General features: G+C 28.2%; 5 protein-coding genes across 5 annotated transcripts in view; 1 reads left to right on the top strand and 4 right to left on the bottom strand.

Moving 5' to 3' along the window:
• The window catches only part of Phum_PHUM413630 (limbic system-associated membrane protein precursor, putative), a gene marked incomplete at both ends in the record, with an annotated part of 14175 nt that extends 10339 nt beyond the window's left edge, over positions 1-3836 (top strand). Inside the window, 2 exons of the mRNA XM_002428944.1 lie at positions 3297-3596; positions 3673-3836. Coding sequence (XP_002428989.1) covers positions 3297-3596; positions 3673-3836 — 464 coding nt within the window. The remainder of the gene's footprint in view (positions 1-3296; positions 3597-3672) is intronic.
• Positions 3837-5571: 1735 nt separating this feature from the next.
• On the bottom strand, positions 5572-7808 carry Phum_PHUM413620 (uncharacterized protein; the record flags this gene model as incomplete). Its single annotated transcript, XM_002428943.1, has 7 exons — positions 5572-5952; positions 6033-6229; positions 6312-6486; positions 6579-6770; positions 6853-7035; positions 7152-7363; positions 7550-7808. 7 exons carry the CDS (start codon positions 7806-7808, stop codon positions 5572-5574), a joined length of 1599 nt encoding a protein of 532 aa, XP_002428988.1.
• Positions 7809-9484: 1676 nt separating this feature from the next.
• On the bottom strand, positions 9485-10741 carry Phum_PHUM413610 (uncharacterized protein; the record flags this gene model as incomplete). Its single annotated transcript, XM_002428942.1, has 2 exons — positions 9485-9676; positions 10625-10741. The coding sequence occupies 2 exons, from the start codon at positions 10739-10741 to the stop codon at positions 9485-9487; spliced, it is 309 nt and encodes a 102-aa protein (XP_002428987.1).
• Positions 10742-14496: 3755 nt separating this feature from the next.
• Positions 14497-17139, bottom strand: Phum_PHUM413600 (synaptic vesicle protein, putative; the record flags this gene model as incomplete). Its single annotated transcript, XM_002428941.1, has 11 exons — positions 14497-14552; positions 14765-14892; positions 15058-15217; positions 15295-15557; positions 15648-15823; positions 15893-16131; positions 16220-16341; positions 16430-16592; positions 16660-16821; positions 16901-17029; positions 17100-17139. The coding sequence occupies 11 exons, from the start codon at positions 17137-17139 to the stop codon at positions 14497-14499; spliced, it is 1638 nt and encodes a 545-aa protein (XP_002428986.1).
• A 2130-nt stretch (positions 17140-19269) lies between these two features.
• The window catches only part of Phum_PHUM413490 (uncharacterized protein), a gene marked incomplete at both ends in the record, with an annotated part of 1708 nt that continues 605 nt past the window's right edge, over positions 19270-20372 (bottom strand). The window contains 2 exons of the mRNA XM_002428940.1: positions 19270-19845; positions 19942-20103. Of these exons, the coding sequence (XP_002428985.1) occupies positions 19270-19845; positions 19942-20103 (738 nt within the window). The remainder of the gene's footprint in view (positions 19846-19941; positions 20104-20372) is intronic.

Below are 20372 nucleotides of genomic sequence, written 5' to 3'. Positions count from 1 at the left end.
AAAAAAAACATTTTATCTTATTGACCTTAACACAACAGCAGCATACATCATTATTACCAGGCATGGCTTTATAATCTTCTTTCCTTTCCTTTTTTTTCCATTTTTTCCATTTTTTTTTCCCCCCATTTTTTTTTTTCGTTTAAAATTTTGGCAAGTTTATCGATTCGAAAATGGAAAAATGATAATATATATAATAAATATATATATATTATAATTTATGATATAAAAGTATATATAAATTATTTACGTTGTGCAATTAACGAAAAAAAATTTCCCCCCCCCTTTGCATAAGTTTTTTGGCATTATATGGGAAAAAAATTTAAATTTTCTTTAAATTTTTCCTCTTCCCGGCCCCTTAAGAAATGCGTTTTTACTAATCTCCTTCTAACTTAAAACTCCTGGACATGATACCCTACAGCCCAATCGGAAAGGGAGGAACCTGTAGTTCGGTCACAACCCCAGTCCTGAGCAGGAACTCTTACATGCGGCAGTGAGAGACGGGATTTCCTCCCGCAGGAACAACCTTGAGACGACTTTTAGAGGAAAACCCCTTCTTCTTCTCTTTTCTACCCGTTAGAGGCAGACGCGGTACGTCGTTATCGCGTCTCGCACCCCTCACTCTCATCGAAATCGGGGCGAAATCTCCCCCTACGTAATCGAGTAAAAGACCTGGAACCCGACTCGGAATACTTAGATCCCCAACAACCCCCTGACGAATTTATGGGAAGCCCTTTCTTCCCTCGCGCCCGAGAAACGGTCGTGATTTGCCACCTCGCTTGCGCCTCTCTCGCAGGTCTGCGAGCTTCCAGAGGGTTGCTACTTCCGTCGGTCCCCTCCGAAGTCTTTCCGCATCGCATCCCTGCTCCTCCCGAGATCCATCCCTGTGTCTCGCCGAGATATTTGCCCGTGATAATTACTCTCGACTTCGCGAAGAAGTAATGTGCGAGACATCCGACATGAAACCCCCGATCCAGAAACATCCGCTGCTGCACCAAGTAGCTAGATTACAGGAGTACCCCCACAACTTCCAATCCCCATCTTCCCTTCCCCTCACCCATCAATTAATTTTTGGAGTTTTTTTTTTTTTTAAATTAACTTTTTTAATTTCCGTTATTTTGTCTGATTTTGACATTTTTTTCCTTTACTTATTTATTTAAACAAAAGAAAGAAAAATTAAAAAAATTTTCCTTCTTAAGTATTCCATATTGAATTTATAATTAATTATTATTATTATTATCATCATCATGACGACAAATAATTATTATTATTATCCGAGTGAAACATTCAAATTTTAGTTAATAATTTTATTTAGAAAAAAAATGAAAATTTATATACGTAATAAAATGAATTAATAATACTAATAATAATTTTTTAAAAAATTTTCACGTACGAAACATTGTTAAAAAAAAAAAGGAAAATAATTTTTTATGTACATAATCGAGTTAATAAACGAAAAGGTTTAAAAAAAAGGTTAAAAGGTTAATAAAAAAATGTTTCTTTTTTTTCAAATTCGTAAACCTTTTTCCTTTTCTATTTTGAAAAAAAAATTAATTATTTAAATAACACGTTCGAATTCGTACGTTAACTAAATAAAAATATTTATTAACGATAATTACTATTATTATTATCATCATCATCATAGAGTAATAAATTAATGTTTACATTCGTAGTAATTAAAAAAAAGGGTAAATTATAGATGATTCAAAAGGAAAAAATAATTACGTTTTTTTTATTTAATTTAATTTACCTGTCGATAACTATTATTATCATTATTATTATTAATGACACACTTGTCTTTTTTGAGGGGGCGAGGAGAAGGGGGGGAATAGAGAGAACGAAAAGGAAAAAATGATGAAAGGCGCCGTAAAAAAAAAAAAAAAAAAAAATTATATATAAAAAATAAAATGGCGGCGGCGTTATAATTAATGTTTATGCCGCGAGAATGCGCGCGTGTAGCGCATTTTCCCGCTTTTCCCTCTTATTTTAATTTAATTTTATTACATTAAATCTTAAAAAATAAAAAAAATGGAAAAAAAGGTTGGAAAAAAAAAATACAAACCGCAACACTTTGTTATAAAAAATTATAAATAATTAAATAGAATATAAACAAGGGTACAAATTATTTATAAATAATGAGAAAACGTGAAAATTTATTTTCCCCCAAAAAAACGAAAAAAAACAAAAGTTATAATCTCTGATAATTAATTATTCAGGTATTAATTACGTGTCAACGTGTTTCATATAAAATAAACCAAATAATTAAAAACTTTTCACTTACTCTTTTACTTATGAATGATATATATCGTCAGTGATAATAATAATAATAATAATAATAATAATTTGGAATTTTATATAACAAATATGGCGTCGGAGGTTAAAGATAAATAAATTACTATGGGATTAATATATATATATTTTTTTTCCTTGGTCCCATCAAAAACTTTTTTTCTTCTTCTTCTTCCTACTTTTTTTTTTATTCTTAAAAGAAAAATGAGACGTCAATTATCTGTCTCGAACAGTATCTAATTTTTAAAATTTTCATATTTTCCTCTTCCCCCCTACCCCTCCCGCTCTCATTTCTATTATTATTATTATTTTGTTCGTTAACCTTTATAATTAGTATATAAAAAAAAAAAGTTTCTATCATTGATTTTTTGTTGTTTTATCATCATCTTCTTCTTTTTCTTGTTTAATTAAAAAACTTTTTTTTTTTTACTATTAAAAATTAATAACTTAATAATAATAATAATAATAATAGTAATAATAATTTTTTTTTGACAAAAATATATTCTGACGTAAAATGACAATAAGAAAGAAAGAAAAAAAAGTTTTATTTACTTTTTTCGACGTAAATTTTTCAAAAAAAAAAAAATTTTTTCTCAATTAAATTTTAAAGGAAATAATAATAATAATAATAATAATAATAATAATAATAATGATAAGTTTTTTAAAAACTACGTATCGAAGATAAATTTCCTTTAATTTTTTTTTTGAGAGAGAGAGAGAAAGAAAGTTGAGATAAGTTGTCATGGTAACTTTTTTCTTTTTTTTACCTGTAATTTACTTTCATTTGTTACCTGTAATATAACAAGTTTTTCCGGAAAATCGTTTTAATGTTTCTAGCATAAATTTTGAAAAAAAAAAAAAGGAGAAGAAAAGTGTAAGTTTCCTTTGACAAAAAGAAAAAAAACCTTTTAAAATTTTTTCTTTTTCTTCCCATAATAAATTTTTTTTAAAAAGAAAATCATCATCATCAATCATTTAATAAATTTTTCTTTTTTTCTTTTTTTTTCCAGTTCCAAAAATTGAGATTTTAGGTGAATCTGACATGTACGTAAAATCTGGAAGTACCGTATCCCTTAAATGCGTTATAACTCAATCGTTGGAAGAGCCAGCATACATATTTTGGTATCACGACAACGAAAGAGTTTTAGATTATGATAGAAGGTATAAAGATATAAGAGTAGAAAGAGTCGGCTCTGATACAACAGTCGGTTCTTTGATTCTTCATCAGGCCACTAAAGAAGATTCTGGAAATTATACATGCAGCCCATCTAATTTAGATTCTTCGAGTATTTTGCTTCACGTTTTAAACGGTATGCGTTTGTGTGTGTTATTTTATATTGTGTAAATTTTTTTTTTTCCTTCATTTTGTTTGTTTGTTTGTATCAGGTGAACATCCGGCTGCCATGCAAAGAGGAAAAAATTCAGCATCATCAAGATTACGTAAATGGTGGTGTCTCAATAGCAAAATATGCTCGTGGCCTCGCAATACATTAGAAGCAATATTACTTATGGGTATCATAATCCATTGTTGTATTCGGATATCGACGTAGGGAGTCAACAAACGACAAACACAAACACATACACATACACACACACCACGCAGTAGAGATAACATATATATATGAAATTTTTTTTTATGATCGGATGTTAGAATTCGAATCATCAATCCGCTATTAGTTTTATTTTACAAAAAAACGCGTTTTAAACTGTATAAATGTATATTATTAATAATGATAATAATTATTATTATTTTAAATTAAAAAATTTATTCGTGTGAATTATTATGTGAGTGCCAGACTGACCGACATATTAAAAATGACTCAATAATTTTAATTCAAATAATAATAATAATAATAATAATAATATTAAGAAATAAAATTTGTTTTGTGTTTTTCTTTTTTTTTTTTTCATTTTCGTTTTCGTTTTTTTTTTTTTTCTTCCATTTTAAAATTTTAATAAATTATGTAAATGTATAGTACATATATCATAATCATCATCATCATCATCATCATCAAGAGCTTTTAATCATCATCGATCACGATTTGAAAATTTGATAATGAAAAGTTTTGAAAAAAAAAAAAAAAAAAAATTTTTTTTTATTTTCTCCCCCCCTTCCAAAAAAAGCAACAACAACAATAACAATAACAATAATCTATTAAATAATCGTCAGATAAAACTTTGTAAAACGTAATAAAAAATCATATTATTATTATTATTATTATTAATATTATCATCATCAACAACATTTAAAATTACCCTGTTATCATCAAAAAAAAAAAGTTTACAATCATTTAAATTTTCATTACAATCGTTTGTTTATTATTCCCAACTCGAAAATTTCATAAACCCCGCTAATTACAACCACAACAACAACAACAATAATAATAATAATTATTATTATTATTATTATTATTATTGTTATTATCGTGAACACACATAAGAATTTGACAAAAAATTTAAAGAGAAATATATATATAATACAATTACAACGCATTACAATTCATTTATGATGAGCGTTATAATCGTGACGTCATAAAAAATTATTTTAAAAAATTTGACGAAATGATTACGTCATTTTCTAATGCCACGACTATTACGATTCCTGCTCCCGGTACCCGCTACCAACAATTCATTTATTTTTATTTAATTAAAAAAAAAATTTATGTACATATATAAATATTATTGAAGCTCATTTATTGTGAAAATAAGTTATAAAAAAAATTATAAATATAAATATATAATTAATTTGTAGTGTTAATTAATTGTTTTAATAAAGTGAAAATCGCGGCGGTTTTTTTAAAAGTGGTAAAAATCGATATATCGATCGATTCGATTCGATTGATTTTTATTTTACAAAATTTTAAAAAAGTGCTCCGTGGTTAATTATATGTCACGTGATTGACATTGTTTCTTTTTGTTTAAAAAAACTAAAAACTTTTTTTTTCGGTCAGTCTGTATGGCATTTTATTACTCAAAAAAAAGGGGAGGTCAAGGGTCAAAGAGAAAAAAAAAAGACACTTGATGGAAATAAAAATTTATATGTACATAAAAAAAAAAATTAAATTTTTTTGTATATATATATTATGAATAGCACGATTGCATTATATTAAATAGTTTTAAAAAATAATAATAATAATAATAAGAGCAAAAAAAAAAATTAATTATTGAATGCGGTTGTTTGTTGACATTGTTTTGTTTTGTTTTGTTTGTCGGTAAAAGAAGAAAATTTTATTTCATCGAATGTGTTAATTTTATTGTTTGTTTGTTTTGTTTGTTTGTTTTCTTTTACCTTCCATCATCATTTTGGCATTTATCAATTTTTTCATTCATTTTTTCTTGTTCTAAAAATTCTTTGACCGTTTGTTTGTATTTCTCTGATCTCACAGCCTTCGGATCGGATATGAATGTAATGAGATCGAGTTTCATCGCCGGAAGGCTTTTCTTAGACGTCATCGATTTAACGGAAATTGGAGAATTCCAAACGGAACCGGAATCGGACATTTCATCCGGTATTAGTCTCGTTGCCGAACATGGCGTGATTCTACGACTGTGACCCGGTGGTGTGACTCTTATAACTAAATGTCTTTGTAATCCACCACCATCGGTTAATACTTTTCCATTTATTGTTGATGTTAATTGTTTTCCCGTTATTTTCGTTTCCGGTTCCTTTTTTTTTTCAAAAACAATAATAATTATTTACAACGATTTATTTAAAATGGAAAAAGAAACACGTCGAGAGATTTTACCTGTTTTTCTATTTCTCTATAAGTTAAATATCTGGGAGCATAAACGGCAAAATCATCTGTTAATATCGGTTGCGGTGGAGCATTTGGCATTCTGAACGTTATCGCTGTCGAGATACTAGTCGCACGTGGAATTTGACGAAAATAATAACGATTCACGTGTCGATCTCCTCTCACGCATTTTATACTATACGGACCGGCTGAATACACCATAATAATCATTATTCTAATTGAAATGAAAAAATTGTAATAGGTGATAATAATAATAAAAATAATACCTACGAATGTTAGAATATTTTGTTTGAATGTTTGAAGGCAGCGGAGTTGTAAAAGGCGAATCATTTTCATCAGATGAATTAAAAAAATTTTTAAAAGTCTTCTCCAAAGGCACGGAACCAATTTTTAAAGGCATCCGAATGACTTGGGATTCTTTAACTCCAATTATATCTAAAACAAACTGATTAAATTACAACTTTTTTTTTATATGTAATACAAACAAAAATGGCGAATGGAAAATATCGGAAAAAAAAATTTAATAATTAATCATACATCGAGACGATAATCGATCGTTATTAATTTACAATCCAACATGGTACTCGTTGATGGTACCGGAGGAATTCTTGGTCCTTCATTTTCCCACGTCGAAGATTCACCAGGTGGTACAGAACCTTTTATTCTTTCACTTACAATTGTTTCTTCCGGATGATTTCTAAATGCTTTACTCGAATAATAAGTTGCTATCTGATTAGCAGAAGAAAAATTTTTTTTTAATTAATCAAAAGGGAAAAGAACAGGAGGAAAAAATTTTTTCCCGTTTCGATACCTGTATAACTTTTGCCGAAACTTTTGATATCATTTTATCACTGACGTTTAATATGTGAGCTTGAATGGGTATCGTTTCACCTGGTACAAAACCTCTTCTTTTAACTTTAACCGATACTATAACCGTACCTGAGGCACAACAAAAACACCAAGAATTTGTTTTTTTACCTTTGCTAACGCTACTCTAAAAAAAAAAAACAAACAAACAAACACTCACGTAATTAATTTTTTCCTTTTTCATTATTATTATTATTATTATTATCTTTTTAAAATTTAACGAATATTTTTTTTTTTACCAACATCAGCTTTTGAATCCGTATTTAAATCCGTTATCGTGTTCACACTGAAATAAGCGCATCTTTGTATTGTCGGAAGGTTGAGACGTTCTAATGAAGCTTCACAAAAATAACGAACGTAACCGTATCTTCCGTGAAAAGAAGCTGGTAGCTTGGCAGGAAGCGTGTACGAAAAGGGAAAACTATGTTTGCCAGCCCACATCATTTCTCTAGTACCTTTCAAATAATAATAATAATAATGATAAATATTATCGTTAACAATTTCTTTTATAATTTTGATTTTGCCCAGATGAAGTTTTGAAGAAGAAGAGGAAGAAGAATTTTTTCATCATCGGAGTTTACAAAAAAAAATTTGGTATTATTATTATCATTATTATCGTTTCACTGGGCTTTTTAACTTACTACTATATCTATGGCCAAATAGGTAAGCTTTATGCTCAAAATACTTTTCGTATGATTTAAATCTCCTATTGGCTTCTTCTTGGCGTTTAAGCGAAGACTTTTTGCAAACTACACCCGGGGATTGATGGTCCCTTTGTAGAGTCGACCGTTGAGAACGTGGACATGTTAATGTTGTCGTCACGGTTGATGTTTCCCACTTTCCCGACGGTTCTGATCCAAAATAAAAAGGCACGGAAAAATCACCAAATTTCCCAGCCATATCAATTTTTTCGGATATGGAAGATGGACTACTGGTAAAATATATATTATGTGATTTGAATTAATGACAACGAACAAAAAAAAATTAATTAATTAATTATTAATTAATAAATTATTACCAACATTTTTGCACTTTTTAATGTCGATTTTATTTTATTAATTTTTTTCCCACTCCAAGGCCTTGGCTCGTCAGAAACATTAACATAAGCTTCACCGACAATTCGTATAATTATACCTAAAAACAAAAAAAATTTTAATTTTAATTTTTTATATTTGAATATTCGACGCCATTTTGTTTCCCCCCTCTTCCTCCTCGGGTTTATGATAATGAATATAACCAACCATTTGTGCTTTAAGGTTAAAAAAAAAAGAAATATTGTTTTTCTAGCGTGTTTATTTTTTATTTACAAATAATCAATATCTACTGATTAAAATATGAAGGAAAAAAATTATAAATTCTGAAAAAAAAGGGGGAAAAAGGAAAAGGAAAAATGAGGAAAAATGGGGGGAAAAAAAAAAATTACAAAACTTAACCAACCGTACGCGCATTTAATGGAAGCAAAAAAATAAAATTTTGTTTATGTCCGACATTGTAATTATAATTTAAATTTTTTTTTAAATACATTCAAGGTTTAATTTTTAACAACAAAAAAAAAAAAAAAGGTTTTGCATGAGGTGAAGTGATTTCACATTAAAATATTATACCCGGTGACCCGGTAGATGTGTGTGTGTGTGCGGATGTGCGCGTGCTTGTGTATGAGAAGCGTGCAAATATTTAAGTCTACCGGGATTCAATGCCCTTGAATTGAAAAACATTTTTTTATTTTTTTTCTTCGTCCTCGTGTCTGGCCTCTCCAGCGAAATTTTTTTTTTTTTTTCAGGAAAATAACGTGTAACCCATTGTTTCCCCCCCCACTTCTTATCATTATTTTTTTTTCTACAGTAAAATAAATCAAGATTTTATTCTATCCAAAATTACAAAAAATAAAGAAATAAAAATCATTTGTGTTGCTGTTGTTCCTGATGGGTAATTTTTATACCACGGATTATTTTCGTTATTATTATTATTATTATTATTATTATTATTATTATTATTAAATGGACATCGATAAATTCCGTGAAATGAAAAATACAAATAATCGATCGACGATAGAATTATTCATATAACAAACGTTCGTCAAAAAAAAAAAAGAAGGAGTTGGTTGTTAAAATTTAGTAAAATAATAAAATGGAAAGTTCCAGTCATACGTCATCGTCGTCATCGTCGACGACGTCATCGACGTCGACGTCGTCGATTTTTATATTATATTTTCGTTAAAGAAAATAAACTTTTTGAATTTTTTATAAATTTCATATGGTTTACACGAATATACGGACAGCGAACGTCACACACACAGAGAAAAACAATCGCAATAAAATATAATTAATCACAATTAAAATTTGATTGTTTTTTTATTAAATGTCAAAATCAAACAATCGAAACAACAACAACAACAACAAACGATTTGTTTTTTTCTTTTTACGAAACAACAAAAACAAAGAAAAACGTTAGAATGATTACGTAATAATAAAATTTTACTTAATGTATCGATCCATCACGATTATTACATTTCCTTCTGCCTCCCCGCCCCCCAAAAATTTTCTTTTTTTTTACGAATCGTATATGATATATATTAATTAAATAATAATAATAATAATAATAATAATAATACCTTGTATTGGAAGATTATCCGAAAGATGAATTTCGACATTTCCTTTAAGTTCTTCACCGGCGAAAAAAATTCTATTTGGATTGTCTAAGGTCACTTGAAACCGAATCAATTGCGATGGAAGTTCTTTTAGTGCTTTTTTAAGCACCGTCGTCGGAACCTGGAAAAACCAAAAAAAAAAAAAAAAGAAATCGTGTTAGTGGTGGTGTAGTGCGCGTAGGTTGTTGTTGGAAGAATAAAATTGATTTTGATTCGTCTGGAAAAGGCGACGGACGCCACGGATGAAAGCTTTGGTATAATAAAATAAAATAAATATTCTGGTTTTTCTTCTCTCTCCATGGGAAGACTCTAAAAACCGTTCGGTCGGGGTTGGAAAAGACTTTTAGGCGCCTTTAATACGCCTTCGATTTCCTTTTTTATTCCTTTTTCCCCCTATTTCTCCCTTTTCTCCTCCTTCCCCTCCACTCCCTCCATTTTTTTTTTTTACCATTCCCTCGTCTTTTTCTCGTTAATTATTTTTATACAATTTATAATTAAATTAAATTTTAATGCCTAATCGTTTTTTTTTTTTATTTATTTTATTTCGTAACCGAATTCGATCTGCCATTGCCGACTTGAATATTTTTTTTTTAGATTCTCTGGAATTGAAAAAGAAAAAAACGAATTCCAAAATATTTCCAGTTGGCGCCTTATTTATGTGGCGCCCACAAAAAGACTACTCCTCTTTTTTTTTTATTTATTTTCTTTTTGTCATCATCATCATCATCGTCATCATCAAACGAAAATTAAAATTAAATTTTCCCGAAATTTATCAATTGACATTAAAAAAAAAACCCCAGTTTTAAGTAACAAAGAAGCAGAAGAAAAGAAAAGGAAATAGGGGAGGGGAAGCGAGAGGGCGAGGTCGAGAGGGGGGAAACGAAAATGCTATTAATTAATTTAATTTAAATTTTCGTCACGAAACCTTTTTTTTTTGACAACATGAATAAACTTTTCCAGTTTTTTTTTTTCCTTTTTTTTATAGTCTATAAAATTCGTAAATAGAAAATAATAATAATAATATTTCTTATGTGTATGAAATTATATTAATAATAATGATGATACGTACCAAATTTGTTTTTTTAACAGCTCCTCCTCCATTTGTTTTTACCGTTGGTAATGTGATAACGGTTTGTTTTACGTTATCAGTTCCGTCTTCATTATCACCGCCTTCTGCTACTACCATTCTCCTAAAAAATAAAAAAGAAAATTTTTTTTTTAATAAAAAAACGAAATTATAAAAGGCGACGGAAGGTATTGGATTTCATTTTTTTGTAAAAAGGAAATTACGGTCGTATAATTAACCGGATATGGTTGGTTCGACGTCATTTTTTTTTTTTTTTTTGTATTTTTCGTGCAAAATAAAACTTTATCGAAAAGTTTTTTTTAAAAAAAAAGAAAAACGCGTTTAAAATTACGAGTTTGAAAAAGTTTTTTACTTACTCTCGGTCATTATTTAATAATAATAATAATAATAATAATAATAATAATAATAATAATAATAATAATTTAATAGTCGTCGATTAAGTTGTATTTTCACCCACCGAATTTGAAATGATTTTTTTTATTTATTTCCCAAATAAATAATTTTCATTCATGTTTCTTTTTTTTTTTAATGTTAAGAGAGAGAGAGAGAGAGAGAGAGTATCCTTTGACAAATTTAATTAAAAACATTTTGAAAAAAAAAGAAAAAGAAGAAGAAAATCTCATTTCAAAGTCGTTTGGGGCTCAGCCAATTGGTAAACAAAGAAAATTCGCAGAAGCGCCAGAATGGAAAAAATCGATTTATATGTATTTTCTACTACGCTGGAGAATAAAAATTGAACAAAAATAAAAGAAAATTCGTCGTTTTTTCTTCCATTTTCAAAATTAAAAAAAAAAGGTCACTCATATTTTCTAACCGATCGTCGTTTAATTATTCTTCCACAATAATTCGAAAATTCTAGAATTTTCCATTCAAGGACGAGACATTTTTTATAAAAATCGCATGACTTTTTCAAAACAACCATTTTCTTCTTATTATTTTTTAAATTCTTCTCATTTATTCTATTTTAAAAAATTTAAATATTCTCACGATTTGCCGCCATTTTCCGCCCCCCACGCTTTTATCATTTTTTTTTTTTTGGGAGGAAAAACGCGCGTTTTTAATTACCTCCATCCTCACACACACACGCACGTGCCTTGAAAAAATTTTTTTTTATATTAAACCCAATGACAAACCGGATGTATTTTTTGAACAAAGTGTTTCCGTTTCTTGTTTGTTTTTAGTTTAAACAAGTTTTTTTTTTTTTGACAGGAAATAAATTTTCCTTTTTTTTTTTTTGGAAAATTTTTTATTTATTTTTTTCCAATCCGTGAGTAATAAATTATTCATTAAAGTAATAAAAAAAAAAAAATTTTCTTTCTCTAAAAATAAGCAGTAAAATCGATTTATAATTTTTTTTTTTTACGTAATAATAATAATAATAATTGAAAGAGTTGATAAAGTTTTTTTTTGTTTTAAGTATTTTCACACAAAAAGTAAAAAAAAAATTTTAAAAAAAGTTTACCTGGAAGAAGAAAACGTAAAAAAAACAACCAAAGGTCTTGAAGAACGATGTCAATTTTAAATTTATCGGTATTCATCTGAAGAAATCACAAACCGGAAATAAAACACATTGACGATAATTTAAATTAATTTATATTTCGGTTATGAAAAAAAATAAACCGGAAATGAAAAATTTTCAAACAAAATTTTCCAACGCGAATAATAATTAAAAAAAAAAAATTTTCTATTAATTTGTGTTGATTGTTTCTTTCTTTGTTTGTTTGTTTTACTACTACTACATCGTATTGAAACAAAACGTTTACTGGTTGAAAGAGAAAAAAAAAAAATTTTTTTTTTCTTATTTCTTATTTCGCGCTGGTGGCGGCAGTGGTGGCGGTGGTGGTGGTGGTTTTTCTTTTTCCAAAGAGAAAGTGACCGCGACTTCTCCATAAATATGGGCGTAGCCAGTAAAACGTGGATTTTCTGCTCAGATTGAAAACGATTCAACCAACCAACCAATCAACCAACGGACGCGTTGGCGGTTTTCTTTTTTTCTTTTTACCCCTTTACCCCCCACCCCCCATCCCCTCAAACATGATTTAAAATGTCAAGGATTTATGCTAACAACTCTTTAAAGAAATTTTTTTTTTAATGACTATTGACACGTTTAAATTTTCAGGTATTTAAAACGAAAAAAAAAACAAACCGGAAATAATTACAAAAAAATTTTCCTTCCTTTTTTTTTTTATACCCAAATCGTTTCCGTTTATTCCAAATTATGATAACAATAATAATAATAAAATTCATTTCGAATATTAAATAGAATTAAAATAAATAAAAAAAAATTGAAAACGATGGATGGTCGTGACGAGTGGAGTGGAGGCGGAAGGAAATAAAATTCACACAAATAAAAATATTAATAATAATAATAATAATAATACGATGACGTAAGTTTTCGTCGTCGTCTTAGTTATATAATTTAAATTATCCATAAAGAACAAAAAAAAAAAAAAAAAAGAAAAATTTTCAAGTTGTAAAAGTCTGGAAAAGTCTATCAGACGCCCTTAATTTCATACGTACATACATGTATAGACGACGACTTCAAGCTATTTTTACAACTTTTTCCTTTTTATTATATAATATTTTTCATTATTATTATTATTATTAAAAGCTATTCTGTCTGCTGTTGTCTAATAACGATAATAATAATAATAAAATTTTCTTTTCTTTAAAAAAAAATTTTGGTTCAAAACATCCTGGTGGTCGTTCGATAAAATTTTTCTTTTTTTTTTTTTGATAACAAAACCAAAAACACGCGTGTGCATTATTATTATCAGAGATATATAAAATTGATGGAGGAAGGAGGGAGGGGGAAGGGGAAATGAAGGTTGAAATATTTAAAAATTAATACAAAACTTTTTTTTTTTTTTTCCGGATTTCTCATCATCGATTAGTTATAACGTAAAAATTAAAAAAAAAAAAAAAAGAAAAGAAGTAAAAATCTAAAATAATAATAATAATAATAATAATAATAATAATAATAATAATAATAAAATGGTTAATATTTTGTTTTAATATTAAACTAAAATATTTGATGCGTGTTGAGGTCACATGATTTTTATATTTAAAAACACACGACACAGAGAACAAAACAAAAAAACTACTGGAAAAAAAATTTTAGTTTTTTATATATAAAATCACATATTGGTCACAAATACGAAAAAATTCGTCATCATCATTTTCCTTTAGTATACCACATACATAAGAGAAAACTTTAGAAAAAAAAACAAACCGGAAATGAGGAAAATTTATTTATTAATCACCAGCCATCCAGCCAGGCAGCCAAATAAACTAAATTTTACGGTCAAGTTAAAAAAAATTTTTTTTTTTTTCTGCTTATTTGCGTGCATGAATAAAAAACTTGAGAAAATTTACTTTTTTTTTTTTTATTACTGGGTTAATAATAATGTTTGCGTGTTTTTAGTATTTTGGAAAATGTTTTGTTTTTTTCCCTCAAAGAAAAAAAAAAAGATGAATTTATATAATAGAAAAAAAAAAAAAATAGGAAAACTCTTACAACATACAAAGTATTTTAACTGTTGCATGTAAAATCAAATTACTTTCAATTCATTTTTTCTTTTTTTTTTGGTTTTCGAACAGGTAGCAACAGATGAAAAAAAAAAAAAATTATATATATTTATTTATTTATTTATTTTTAATATCAGGCGTTACATTTAAATATTTTTATTTTTTTCTTCTCCTTCTTGAAAAAAAACAATTTGAAACCGTGAGCGTTTTGTTATTTTTAATTTTAAAAAAAATTATTTACTTTTTTTTTTTCTGTAAATAATAATACTCGACGTAATGTGTCACGTGGTTAATGATATTCTGGTTTCGATTTCCCCCCCCCTCCCTTAAGTGAGAGGCTCTCTCGTAGTGTTGGGTAAACTCAAACACAACAAACCACCACCTGAAATCATAAAAAAAAAAAAAAAATTTTTTATCAAATTGATGCCTTTTTTTCCATTTTCGTGAAAATCGATGAGTAAAACATGCAAATAATTTTCACGACACCCCCCACCCCCACTCGCATAGCCCCCCGCGTAATTGGTTTCCATTAACGCTAGCTTTTTATCGACTTCGAAATTATTTAAAAATTAAATAAATTATTAGTTTTGATACCGATGAGAAGAGCGGCGACGATAAATGTCGGTGCGGGACAATACCAATCCAAAAGTGTCGCAATAACAATGTTACCAATTATACCACCTAATCTGGCTGCTACCATCGATATGGCAACGCCGGTTGCTCTGTAATAAAATAAAATAAAAAATTTTTTAATTACATTAGCGAAAAAATTAATTAACTCACTCGTAATTATTAAATATTTTTTTCTTCTTCTCCTCCGCCTTAATTAATAAATAAATTGGGGGTATGAGGAGGAGGTGGTGGTGGAAAAGGGGAAAAGAACTGACCTTAAATTTGTTGGAAAAATTTCTGTTATGAGGCAATCGAGAGCTGCGTTGCCACAACTGATGACACCGGAAAAAACTGCTGTCGCTATTAAATTATGTCTCGTGTTATATACAAAATACATTCCTATGGCACACAAACCAGCAGAAAACGTACTGAAAACTTTAATTAAATATATTTTAATCACCTGGAATCGATTTGGGAAAAAAAAAAAAAACGTTAAAAACGACGAAAAAAACCTAAAAAAAATTTTCTTCCCACGTGATCCATTCCTAAAACGGCAAGAATGTTACTCGGTATGGCAGCCGCGACGGTTATGAAAGAATCCATAAAAACGGCTCCTTCGATTGAATCATCGCATAAATCTTCGTGACTGTGAGAACCGGAAGTTATAACGAATTCCGTCACCTGACAAACGGATGCCTCTTGTCCCGGATGAACTCTATTGAATTCATCGAAACGATTAAAAAGTTCTGGAAACCACATCATCAAACCGTAATATCTATAGGGAAAAATGAAAAAGGAAAAAAGAAAAAAAAGAGAAAAAAAAAAAATTATTTATTTATTTATTTTTTAATAGATCGATATTTACCCTATGTGAAAAGTAAAATTAATTGTTATTGATATGAGAGTAAATCTAAGAATCGGATTTCTGAACAATTGTTTACTATTATCAATTATATCCGATATCATAACTTTTACGTAAGAAGCTCCTTTTTTATTTAAATTTTTTTGACAATCTGATTCCGTCAGCAAAAGATCCAAAACCTGTTTACAAAAAATCGTTTAAAAAAAAACTTTTCTTTTAAAGCACAAAACAATTAAAAACGTACTAACCGGATATGATTCGGGACATTTTCCGGTATTCGATGAATATATGTGACGAAAAGCGGATAAAGCTTCTTCGTTTTTACATCTCATTAGTAAAAATTTTGGACTTTCGGGAAAAAATATTAAAAATATACCAACGAGAAGACTAGGCGCGGCGCAAATCAATAAAAATATACGCCAAGAATTATAAAGAAAATCAGATGAGTAGTAACCTATCCTGCTGGGTATCACCAACCACGCCAAACCTAAAACATATTTATTTATTTATTTATTTATTAAATTTTCATTCGCGACCATCTTTTACTTCGTTCTTTTACAAAATAGAAATCTCACACGCGACGAAAAGATTTCCTAGAGTCCAAAAAGCAGCCATGAAACTTAACATGGATCCTCTTTTTTGTTTTGGTTGAAATTCTGCAAAATAAGACCAAATAACTGGACCGCTCCCACCCAATCTGTAACAATTTCCACGTCATAACATTTGTAATAACCGAATTTTGTGTGTGTGCGTGTGCGTGCGTGTGTGTAATGATAAAAACTTACGCGGCACCGTTTAAAAATCTAAATAGCATGAAAAATTCATAATTTTGACTAAAACTAGACGTCACGATGCAGAGAGCATTCATAAATGAAATAACAATCAAAACTTTTTTACGTCCCACAGCATCCGCCATGGAACCCCAAAAATATGCACCGACCATCATTCCTAAAAAAAAAGTAATTTATCATCGCGATAAGAGAGAGATAAAACGGGGGGAGGGGGGGGTACGTACCAATGAATATAATGCTATTTAACCATCCTTTTGTCTGTGTGTTAAGTTTAAGGTCACATTGCGCTGACGGTAATATAAATGACATAGAAATCACGTCCATTTCTTCTGACGTACTCACAAAACCGCAAACGGCAAGTAAATAATAATGAAATTTTCCATAGCCTATTAATTAATAAATATCCGTTGTAATGTTTTCATTTCCGGTTTCGCGGAATGTGAGATTTTAACGTTTTTTATTTACCCGTCAATTCGATGGCTTGTTCGAAATCAGCTTTTTCCAATATTCCTATTTCCGATGTTCTTGTTTTATTTTTTTCTTGTAAATTATTACCGGAAACGTTGAAATTTTTTATTACGCTTACCGAAACACCTTAAATAAATAATATATATTAATAATAATAATGATGATAATTTGAATGGAAGTGGTAGTATATGCGTACCATCAATGATGGATGGAGCATCATTGGCGGTTTCTACCATTCTCTTCACGAGGAAAAATTAAAAGGAGGAATATTTTCTGGATATTTTCTTCCTTTTCCGCCTAAAATACTTCTTCGTTAACTTTATCCCTGGAATATTTAAAAAATATTAAATTAGTTTTCCCTTTCCCCCTCCCTTCCCCTCCCCTCCAAGAAGAAAATAATTTTAAAATGTAACAAACAACAAACAAAAAACATTTTTAAGTAAATTCTTGTTTGTTTGACAAATGATTTTTTTTTAAATTTTTGACAACGTCCAAAAGGAGACCAGAATAATAATAATAATAATAATAATAATAATAATAATGATAATAAAAGGCAGACACGGTTAAATTAATTCGATTTAATTCGATTTGATTGAATTATTGCTGAAGAGAAGAGGACAAGATTTTGTTCTCGCAACAACAAAAAAAATAATAATAATAAATAAAAGAAAAGAAAAATAAGTTTTCTAACAAAGTCAAACGTGATCGTTTGACCGTCAGCATTTAAATAAAAAAAAAAAAAAAGTTTCACCATATTAATGATACGAGGTCACGTGAGAGGGGAGCCCCCCCCCTCTCTCTCTCTTCCATATTTTTGTTAATATGCGTTTTAATAAAAAATTTTTTCTTTTTCAAATAATTTTCTTTTATATTTTTTCCAATTTTACAATTTATTCCTTTGTCAAATAATTAAATTTATTTTATTGATATTAATAATAATAATAATAATAATAATAATAATTCGGACATTTTTATTTAATTTTTTTGATGAACAAAAATTTATGGTTTAAATTTTTCCTTTTTCCTTTTTTTTTTTTTTAAAACAAAATATTAATAAATTATTTACCCATAAGTTTTTTTTAATTTTAATAAAAGTTAATAATAAAAATTAAATAAATATAAATATTAAAATAATAATGATAATAATGGTATTAATTAAAATTAAAAAGAAAAAAAAATATTTTAAAAAAAAATTTCAAATCGTATTAATTTATATTTTTTATTTTTATTACTACTACTACTATTATTATTATTGTTATTATTAATAAAATTATACAAAAAATAAATAAATAAATAAAAAATATTTTCAAAATCAATTTTACCTGTTATTATTATTATTATTAAAAAAAAAAAAAAAGAGATAGATAGAAAAAAAAAAACGATTAAAACTTAACTTAAACAAATCAACACAAATTTTTTAAACATTTTTTTTTAAAAAAAAAAAAAACTATTTAAATAAAACAAACAAAACAAACAAACAAACAAACACATACATACATATGTGAGTATATGGTAATAATTTATAAGAAGTGAAGAACTTAAAGAGACGAAGAAAAAAAAAAAAAAGAAAAGAAAAGTTAAAAGTTGTTTAAATTCTTTTTTTTCTTTCTTGTAACTGGCCTCTCTCCTCTCTCTCTCTCTCTTTCTCACACACAAAGACATTGCTGACGACAAATTTCAAGACTTTTTTTTTCTTCTCTGTCAACTTATTAAATTATTCTACTAATGCTTTGTAATTTGCGAACAAATTACCACGTCTTTCCCCCTCTCTCTCTCCCTACCTCCCTACCTCCTCCCCTTCCTCCCACAACATTTATAAAACCAACATTAATTTCTTCAACAATCTTACACAAACAATTTTTTCTTTTTTCTTTTACACCAATTAATTTAATTAAATTCAAATAAATAATTTAAAATAAATAAAATAAATAAATAAAATTTAATAAAAAAATTTCTAAAATATACTAATAATAATAATAATAATAATAACAAAATCAGATCTAATACATATAATTTAAAAAACTTTGAAATTAATAAATAAATAAATTAATTAATTAAAAACCGAAATCTTTGACATTTTAATTTGTTATTTTAAATAAATAATAATAATAATAATAACAATTTCATTAATTTTTTAGTGTTTTAATAAAACAAAACGAGATTAAAAAAAGAAAAAGAAAAAAAAGAAATTTAAAATATCATAAAATTATAATTTAATAATTAATTAATTAATTTTACGTTAAAGCTATAAAAAATATATAAATTATTTAACACGAGTACCAGACTCGAGGTAATAATAAATCTCACATTTTATACAAAATTAAAATTTTCTCAATTTTCCCCAAGAAATATATTAATTATTATTATCATTTTCTCGATGACGAATCGATGGCTAAATTTTCAAATCTTCCTCTGTAACATTGCGAACAATAATTTTCCAATTCTGGACTCCCGAAAAATTTACACGTGACGTTTAAACACGTTTTCCTAGCGACTACATCACCCTCGTAATAATCCATTTCTTCCCCATGATTTCCTCGTTCCGTACATCCGTTCATTGAGATGGTTTCCTCCGTGTATTCGACCGGTATTCTCCTTCTTCCGCTTCCGGCTGACGAAACGTTATTTCCGCCGTTGTTTTCTTTTAAATATTCCGTCGTTTCTCTTATTATATCATCTAAACTGTTTTGTATGGACTGACGTACCGGTATAATCGTCGTGACCGCATTGTCATTCACGTTGACGCATTTACTCATCAGAGATTGACTTCTTTTACGACTAACGTTTTCTATTTCCGGTAAATTCCTACTTCCGGGATTTTGACCGTTATGATGTGTTAAATCGGAAATTAAAATGCTGCTGCTACCACCACCATTACTCTGTGCCGGAGACGTGTTTCGATTTTTTATAAATAATTGACCGCCATCGATTTTGACATTGGGCTGAAAAAGGAAAATGGCGGTAAATTTACAACGATCCGTTCGATTTGAAAATTATCATTTATTTTTTTAAAAGATTATAATTAAGTAAAAACGAACCTGATATGCTTCCCGTGCAAGGTTGTAACTTTGAATTTTTCTTAAATTTTCGTGGCTCAAAGAACACGGATTAGTAGGCGGATTAGGCGGATTAGGCGGAGTTTCCGTATTTCCGGTACGTTTGAACGAAGTCACGTTGTCGATTTGACAATTAATCTCGTCCTAAAAAACAATCGATAAATTTTTACTGCCACGTCTCCTGAAAAATAATTAATATATAAAAAAAAAATTTTTGTTATTTAATAATTACAAAAGAGGTAGAACAAAGTGGAAGAAATAATTTAATGGTGAACAAACGAAAAAGTGCAAAAGTACAAAACATTTTGTATAAAACAGTAAAATGCAAAACCTGTGCAAAAAACCTGTCTAAAGGCACTTTATTAATTTATCATTCAGGTACAAACAAAAACAAAGAGAAAAGATAAAAGAAA

This window comes from Pediculus humanus, genomic scaffold (assembly GCF_000006295.1).
Source record: "Pediculus humanus corporis 1103172108181 genomic scaffold, whole genome shotgun sequence".
Lineage (NCBI taxonomy): Eukaryota > Metazoa > Arthropoda > Insecta > Psocodea > Pediculidae > Pediculus > Pediculus humanus.
Note: the sequence above shows the minus strand (reverse complement) of the source record. Positions and strands in the feature narration are given on the sequence as shown.